The 9064-nt window shown below is 37.3% G+C and overlaps 1 protein-coding gene across 1 annotated transcript; it reads left to right on the top strand.

Moving 5' to 3' along the window:
* Nucleotides 1–305: 305 nt before the first annotated feature.
* On the top strand, nucleotides 306–8827 carry DSCC1 (DNA replication and sister chromatid cohesion 1; the record flags this gene model as incomplete). The annotated part of the gene is made up of 9 exons (XM_010186523.1): nucleotides 306–417; nucleotides 1356–1572; nucleotides 2757–2891; nucleotides 4344–4434; nucleotides 4971–5109; nucleotides 5956–6008; nucleotides 7199–7356; nucleotides 7777–7925; nucleotides 8719–8827. Coding segments are annotated over 9 exons (1163 nt in total), but the record flags the coding sequence as incomplete, so codon positions are not given.
* Between the last annotated feature and the right edge of the window lie 237 nt (nucleotides 8828–9064).

The following is a 9064-nucleotide window of genomic DNA, read 5'->3' as shown; positions in this document are numbered from 1 at the left end:
CGGGATGGAGATGAGGTGGGGTGGCTCCTCCCGGGGCCGCCTCTCCCATCTTTAAGGCTCTTAAACGTGACTTTTTTTCCCCAGACTTCTATTCTTCTAATGCGGTTTGCATGAAGAGTTACCCGTCCCTTAAAGCAGGCTCAGTTACCTTGGAAACAAAAAACTAGTAACACCTATAAGGAGCCTTTTTATTTTTTTTGTGCATATGCTTCTGAGGAGACTTCTAGCCAAAACGGAGATTTTCTCATCGGGCATATGGCTATAGTTGCCTAAAAACTTGGCTTTATGAGATTATATCTTTAAAGGAATCCCACCAACTTTGGGATTTTCCTACTGGAACTCTCGAGGTCAAGCAGATCGCAGGGTACCTACAAGGTTAATCAGGCAAATGGGACAGCGAAGGACGTACAGTATTAGGTTTGGTAGGGTGCTTACCTGACATCTAACCCTGGACCAAGAACAGAGTCTAGATAAGTTTTTTGGCACTGCTTTAGAATTTCTTAATTTGCTGCAATGCCAGTGATGTAATAAGAATGTTTAAAATGATACAACACTAGAGCTCCTTCTAAAGAAAATAGTCTTCAGAGATGTCAGTAAGCCCATTTATACTCATTGCAATATTGGTAAAGTGCTGTTGGTTTGAGGCCTGAATCATGCTGGGGACCATTTGGGGCACAGCTGAGCATTGCTCATGCATGAAAGCTTTTGGAAGCAAGAGGAGCAGTTTCATTAAAGTCCAAGTACTTAATTTAGTGTTGCCTGGGAGGACCTTAATGTTCTCCTGATGTTGTCTTACTTTGGTATTATCATGTCCTCACTAGGAGTTTCTATTTAATCAAGTCTGTGAGCTGAAAAGGAGAGGTTGCATTGATTCTTTGTCCTGAAGTGCCCTAAAAGATGCTTTTCTTTCCTGCTTGAAATTACAAGAAAACGTGTATGTTTTCAGAAGGAATTATCTGAAGGGTGCTGTACAGTAGACGATTTCTGTTTGCTTTCTTGTTTCACAATGGGCCAGTTTCAGTAGTTGTAATCTAATTTCTAAGATTAGTGAACTAGTTCAGGCCTTAAGCATCACTTAATTAGTGCTTTAGGGGGGGCAGTGCGAATAGGCAAATGAGGTGGTTTGACTGTGATCTGCATAAAAACCTTGAATGGTTGTCTTTCAGAGTGTGAAAGCTCCAAAAGGAGGGGAAAAAATGTAGTATTAAGATATTTTAGACTGACAATTGCATCTTAATATTTTTGTATACTGTGGCTGCAGCTACCAAATAGAACTACAGTTTATATCTTCTTTACCAATGGACAAATGTGGAAAAAAAATCAGACAAGTTTAAGCGGTGTTCATCCCAAAATAGAGGTAAAAATACATCTTTCTCTTTGTGCTTTTTTTTTTTTCTCCCCAGCCTGGTAATCCGTGGTGAAAAGGATGAACAAGCAGTGTTGTGCAGCAAAGATAAAACCTACGACATGAAAATAGCAGATACCTCAAATATGCTGCTCTTTATTCCTGGTTGCAAAACCCCAGAACAGCTGAATGCAGATCAGGCATCTTGTAATATTATTCATTCACAGGTGCGTCTTCCTAGGGTTTTGTGTGTTTGTTTTAATTCTCTACTTTCTTATTCTCTATAATGTCTTGTATTTTACCCAAGATGCATATGTAAAACCCAGCTGGGATTCAGTTGCCTAAACATAGGCTTCTAATGCCATTTTAAATGCCTTGTGGTATTGGTCAAGCTATGAACTGCTGCTGCAGAAAGACACGAGCCTCCTATAGGTTCTTTGTATATTGAACAGCCACAGGAGGATGTCTTTATAAATAAGCTTTATACACAGGGGGCATGCTATACCTTAGGGTGTCTAAAATGGCTATAGAGCCCTTCTTTAGGCAACTGAATTTTATCCATAATGTGTGATAATTATTGTTTCTAAGAAGTTAAAACTTCGGTTTATTTTCAGTGGATAGTAATTACTTGTGGTAGGTATTAAAAGCTCTCAAAGAAAATCTGATTTCTCAGTGTTAACAGCTATTTTAAAAATAAGCTAGTTGCAAATTAATTCTTAAGAATGCTTTCTCCAAAAGGCAGATTATGCTATGTCGTGCTTGAATATTATTTTTTAAATGGAGAAATACAGTCAAAGGTGCGTCTCTTTAAACTAGCCTCTGGAAAGACTTGTTGGCATGAATGATTTTAGAGTTCTCAGTTTAAGTAATTCATTGTTCTCTGTTCTTCTAAAGCATGGTTAATAAAATTCTACTAAAAATAGTTAGGTAAATGTTATTACTGTGTCATTACTTGCTGTAATGGACATAATGACATAATTGAGGAGTAATCCTACTAGTTTGTGACCATTGCCCCTTGTCTTGTTGCTGGGCACAACTGAGAAGAGTCTGGTCCCATCCTTCTGATGCCCACCCTTTCGATATTGATAAGCATTAATGAGATCCCCCCCTCAGTTTTCTCTTCTCCAGGGAATATCCCATTATGATTTGCATGTAGAGATGAGTTGTTCCCTCTGTCATATGCACTATGAACATATTTTTATCAACCAACAGTGGATTTTTATTCTTCATTGCTCATGGTAAATTTCTGTATTTAAAATATTTAAAATACTACAATGATTGTTTAATCTTTAAAGTAATTAGCCTATTAACAAATTCTTTTTCTCAGTGGCTGGATTAACGCTTTCTGCTGATAATTTTTGGTAAGATTCTTTGGATCCAAATGGTAGATTAAAATGTTTTTTTCTTGTAGATCGCTGGCTTCTCCAATAACTATTGGGAATTAAGGAGATGCCGACCTAAAGTGAAGAAACTGAGGAAGCTTTTAATGGAAGATCCATATGAAGGGCCAGATAGTCAGAAAGATCAGACTTCAACATTTTCAAAGGTAAATCAGCTGTGTAAATTACTTTCTTGTAACTGGTAATGGGCAAATTGAAGTGAAGATACGTTCTTATCTAGCAAAATACCTTTGCTCCCATGTTTCACAGTGCTGCTTTGAGTTAATTTTTTAAGTTTACTATTCTAAACAAGTTGGTAAATAGCACTTCCACCAAGTAGCAGGTAAGCAGCCTTTTTTTAGTAAAAAGAGGAAAAGGAAGGACACCAAAAGAGATTGGGGATTTCCTTTTTTATGTGGGGAGTTTCTTGAAAGTCATCAGAACCTTTTCTAAATTCCCTGAGAGTTACATGACTACTGAGGTGTTACGTAGCCTTTCCTCTTTCTTTGGGGCTGATGTGTGACATCATGTATGAGCTAAGTATGAGGTCAGAGGACATCCATGTGTAAGTCCCTTGCCAATCAGTAATTTGTGATGACAAGGAGAAGCAGGGAGTTGCAGAGAATGATGAGTATGATATGAGGCAGAGAATAAGACTGACACTGCAAGAAGAGAAAACACAAATACAATCCTGTCCTGCTGCCATTTTATGTTTCCAGAAAATCCAGTTCAGGATCTAAATAGTAATGGACAGACCTGCACTGCGTAGCATATGATCTCAGATAAAAGGCTCATAAAAATTTTATTAGTTTGGTTGGTCTCCCTTTTGACTTTAAAAGACAGAAATGGTTGCTCCAAAATATTTTACGCCGAGGCTTGATTGAAGCTGATACCAACAAACCATCTGTGTTTGGATGTACAAACATAGATGCGTTTTTCTCCCTTGGATAGAAATGCTGCCTCTCTCTGGAAGCTGAACAGATTTAGTTCTGATCAATTGCAGAATCTTTTGCCAGCACTGCCTTTTCCCACCTACTCTGGTCTAGGCGTAGAAGGACATACAGCAAAATAAGGGGTGGCAGAGGGAAAAGGCCTTAAAATAGCCAGAAATTATAAGCATTGACAAAGGGTAGCAACACAAAAAATGTCATATGCAATAATATTTATTGATAATATTGAATTCATGTAAAAACATATCAGTGTGTCCCCAAACAGTTTGAGGACCAATCTTTTCTATTTGTTTTGAAGGAGAATGCATTTCGTCTGTCTTTGTACTGAAGAACAACTAGACATATCTGATAAATGCAGATACATCTTACCTTGACACTGGTGGAACTTCAAATGAATCTGAAAGCTGTCCATGGGAAAGCTCTCTTTCCTATGGGACTGATTCTCACTGGAATGTCAAACAATACACGTGTAGTAAAGATTTCCACTGTGTTATTTGCTTACACTTAGTAAGTGGTAAACCTTAGAAAATTTAGGTTCTGAGGAAAAAAAACATAAATTTTCTAAGTCTTTCTTTAATGCTGTCTTACAGTATATTTAGCATGCTTGCTGCAGCAGAGGAGGAGTAATGATAACCTGTTTTATTTCCTTCTTTTTGTCCCTCATTGCAGTATACAACAGAAGATTTGTTAAGTTTGATTCAAGCAAGTGAAGAAGAAATACTGCACCAATTGCAGGTTATAGATGCCTGTAAAATCGAAGGTATTCATTAATCTCTAAGGAATTTTACTGCCTATGAAGAAATAACGCTGGGTTTTTTTCCGCAAAATATCTGTGTCTCCTTTTTCTAAGGCCCATTCCAGATCTTTGTCTTTCAAGGTGCAAGTTACCCCAAAGTACATCTGGATCTCTGTGAACTTGGCTAGACCTGAACTGCCACTTTGCAGGGACAGTGCAGCCAGTTCTGCTCATGCAGTTCTATGTCTGAATTAATTATTAGTTTTTCCAGGTCTGATTCATCTTGGGATGGGATTTGTAGTGTCTTTTTATCTGTGGCAGTTAATCTACATAAACAGTTATGAAAAACTTACATGATTTAATTTCTTTCTGCTTTACATTTGCTCTTACTATTCTGTGGTTTTTCTCAGTTTTAATCCTGAAAAGGACAGAATGCAGTTCCTGTACTTTGTAAGGGTGTGACCTCAATGTCTGGACTCCTGTAATGTATCTTCAGGGGAACAGAAGTAAGGTGTTAATGTTCTCCTTCTGACACTGTTTTGTGGTTTTCTATTTGGCAGGATACTGGAGAATTCTAGAATTTGAGTACGAAATGAAAGTCTTGAATCATGTGATTCAGCTCATAGACTCAGAGTCCTGGTCTTTCAGTAAGGTTCCTTTACGCACCTGCCTTGAGGAACTTGGATCTCTAGAGCCCACGTAAGCAATTAGTACTTAAAATAATCTACAACAATTGTTAACTACTAGTAATTGCAATAATTATTTATTAAACTTATAGTCTTATAACGAGATTCCAGTTACCATGGTGTTAATGATACCTTTTCTTTGCCTCTAAAATATAAAAAGGCATTAGTAGTTTTGACAGACAGGTTAGTAAAATTATTTTGGTGTCTATTGGTAAGATTTCCATTGATTCAGCAGTAATGTTTCTACTATTGAAGCTGAGGTGGTGGTGTATTTTCTGAATTGAATTCAGATCTTAAGAGTTGAGTTTATTGTACTGCCATTTGGAGTCATGAAATAATTTAAGATTACCATTCAAAGAAAGTCTTACGTTTGCAGTATGTAGCATTTCCATTTACTTGGCTTTTAGCTCAAAAAGAAATCTTGCTGTAGTATCACTCTCTGCAGTTAGGTTGTAATTTTCTTCCAGAAGTCTAGAAAAATGCCTGCTCTTCAGTAAGGGATAATGAACTGCCAAATTTGTGACTTGTGTCACTTCTCATTGGAAGGAAGTGACATTGCAAGGGTCTCTTTTCCTTATTCTACTTACGCCTTTTAGGCTTGCTAGCTATAACTGGAAAGTGGAAGAGACTTTTGAGGATGACATGCTGAATTAACTCCCATCTGTCCTGTTTGTCCGCGTTTGTCTTCTTAACTTATTTCCAAGTCTTTATCAATTTTTCATTTCAGCCATGAAGATGTGTCCCATCCTCCATTCTCCTTGATGTTTTACTTTACCTGTTCCTTCATCTTCTTCTTGGTAACTGTTTCTCTAATGTCCTAATGAACAGTTTTAAACCTTGATTTCTATTTTTATTTCAGAGAGATGATAGAACATATTCTTTTAAGCTATGGAAGGAAATACATTGATGATGGTAAGTTTGGGAAAGCATGCATATTTTAATTTTGCATAAAGGAAATAGATATTAATGAGTAAATGCAGATTTTTGTGGGGATGGCCCAAACAAATGAATTTTTTACAATGCCCGTAAAAGGGGGGAGCAAACAGTGAGCTAAAACTAGTAAAATTGTTAAAGAAAGTTTCATAGGAAAAGGGACTATTAAACTGTACAAGACACTAGGGAAAAATCAGTAACTATCAGAGGTACCTGAAGTGATGTTATTAGGTGTCTACAAGACATAATAATGACTAAAGACAAATCACTAGTAAAATTTAGATGGAATCTCTCTTTGGATACCTAGGAGGTCTCCAATGTTTAAGCAATTAATTGTGCTGTTGTGAATAGTCAATGCATGTAGATCTTCCTGAACTGAGCTTGCCTGAAGCAGACATCTGCCTTTTGTCCCTTGAACTGCACCACAAGATCCAATTATTGTACTGATTAAATCTCCGTTGCCTATTTCGTATACAGACATCATATTTCAGTGTCTTAATCTCAATCTGAATCCTTGCCCACAGTTGCTTTCATCACACCTTTGGCTGAGTAGGAGTTGCATTCAACCTTAAAGGACAGAGGAAAGTAGTTACAGTGACACAGGTTGTGTTTGCAGCGTATTTAGGCAGGTTGCACAGAGTTAGACTGCAGGAAGCCCAGATGACTGCAAAAGCAGTAGGAATTTTTTATGCCTGGCATTTTTTAGAAAATTTTAGCCAAGTCAGTGCAAAAGAAAATAAATTCTCATGATTCCCTTCATCATCTTGTATTATAAGGATGATTAAGGAAGTGAAAGTTTTGTTTAATGGTTCAACTACAGACAACAAACACTTTAATACAAGCCATTCAGAAATAGGAATTAAAGCTGTAGGAGAAACAGTGTTACTGTGAAAGGGAAAAAGATGGGAGGAAATACATTTACTGATATGAATAAATACTGTAGCTCGGAAAGTGCTCCACACACATAATATTCTGCTTAATTTATTCTTGAGAATAAGAAGAGACCATAATTTATCCAATGTAATACCAAGTCAGGTTAGTACTTGAGGGAAAGAAAAACCAGGATACTTGGTTTGTAGAAGACTGTAGAACAGAATGGAAATAGGAGGCTGTTCTCTGTTCTTTTGTCAAAAAGCAAGAGCCCAAGATAACCTGCTTTTGTTTCTCAGCAGAGGAGGTTTACTTTGAAATGAATGAAGATAAAATGTGCAGAGCTATAGCTCAAATGCTTTTGAAAAATGCAGTTAAATTCAATCTATCAGAGTTTCAAGAAGTTTGGCAACAAAGTGTCCCCGAAGGGATGACAGCAAGGCTTGATCAGCTTAAGGTAAGAACATGAAGAAGCCTGAATTCTTTTGTGAGTTGGCTGTTAACTGACTTCTGTCATGTGTAGATTTTTTTTTTTATTAATAGGTATTGATTGTGTTATTTCTGTCAGCTTTTGAGTTCAAGTACTTCATATGACATACTCTATAAGCATCAGTAGTCTGGAATCGTGACAGCACTTGCTCAAAGGAGGCAGAGAGGTGTTGGTACTCAATGGACTTCCCCCTCCCTTCTTGCCACAAAGGAAATGATGAATACTGCCTGTAAAACAGCACCTTCATCGTCCTTTCTCACTTTGCCTCTAGTAGTGGAGTTTTACAAGGCTTTGGATGTGCAAGAGGCAACTTGTATGGATTATTGCCAAAAAGAAGGAATTTTAATTGTTTTAACTTCAGTTTTTTTCTCTGATGCTGATCTACAGGGCTTGGCTCTTGTGGATAAAAGCTCAAGACCAGAGACCATCTTTCTGCTAAAAGTGGAAGACTTACCTGAAGACAATCAGGAAAGATTCAACAGCTTGTTCAGCATACGGGAAAAGTGGACAGAAGTGGATATTACCCCCTATATACAGTAAGGATATTTATTTTTATTAAAATACAATTAGTGTTACATTTTTTCTTTTTGCATAGCTGACTTCTTATCAGCTATGATTGCCTCACATGCTATACTTTCCATGCCATATGAATAGAGTAACCGCCCTTGAGAGCTATACGGATATCCGTTGGATTTAAACTTGTGTAAAAAGCTGATCCTACTGAATCTGTCTTATTTGATAGAGGCAGACTTAATTTGAAGGATAAACTTGACATTTTGTTTATTTTATAACCTACAGATTTATTTATAAATCACTCTCCATATTTACAACACAAGAATTATAGGGCAATAGTGCTTCCTGTGCTGGGTCCTCTGTTCTTTTGGCGGTTAACACATGACAGTGCTATTTGGGATGCCAAGCCAGGATATGTGTGAGCAGATAGAGATGGTAACCCAGAAGTAACTGTATCAAAACTGTGTGGCTAAACTTACTGTACTGTAATTAAGTAGTTCAAAGCTAACCGTTTTGCTAGATTGAAAACCCTTTAGAGAACAGTAATAAAATGAACCAATTCCCTCCAAAAAAACCCCAAATCCTTGTTTCTGAAGTAAATAATGTAGTTTTGCTTGTTGTGTAAATGTCAAGCCAAGTTTTAAACTTTAGGTAATTCAAAGCATTATGTGACAGTTACGGTAGTTTGTTGGGGTTTTTTTTCCTCCCAATACCCCAATCCAGTTTATTGCTATATTTGCAAGTATTTAATGGATTCATTTTGTAGGAGAGTATCTCTAATGCTAATGTGTGTTATCTGCGTTTTTTCCTCTATAGAGACTTATGTGCAGAGAAGCAGACTGTTGGTACTCTTCTAACAAAATACGCTCGCTCCTCAATGCAGAATGGTGTTAAAGTTTATAATTCTAGAAGACCCATCTCATAACAAGCATTGCTTGAACAACCGAGAATGGATTAACAGCAGATGTTGCTCCTCCCTGCCTTCTGCAGAACGTTGCTGTCTACTGGTACTACACAGTGTTCTTGAGTTTAAGCTGCTAAGCTTCCTGAACCAGTTTTGTGTTCTGCTCAGCTAAATAGAATGTGAGGGCACTGCCTCTTCTAAGAAATCAGTGTCAGCAGCCCATGCCCCCTTCCTTTTCCCCCTTTCTTTTTCTTTTGT

This window comes from Mesitornis unicolor, unplaced genomic scaffold (genome assembly GCF_000695765.1).
Source record: "Mesitornis unicolor isolate BGI_N332 unplaced genomic scaffold, ASM69576v1 scaffold29856, whole genome shotgun sequence".
In the NCBI taxonomy this organism is placed as follows: domain Eukaryota; kingdom Metazoa; phylum Chordata; class Aves; order Mesitornithiformes; family Mesitornithidae; genus Mesitornis; species Mesitornis unicolor.
This window is presented reverse-complemented; position numbering and strand designations above follow the sequence as displayed.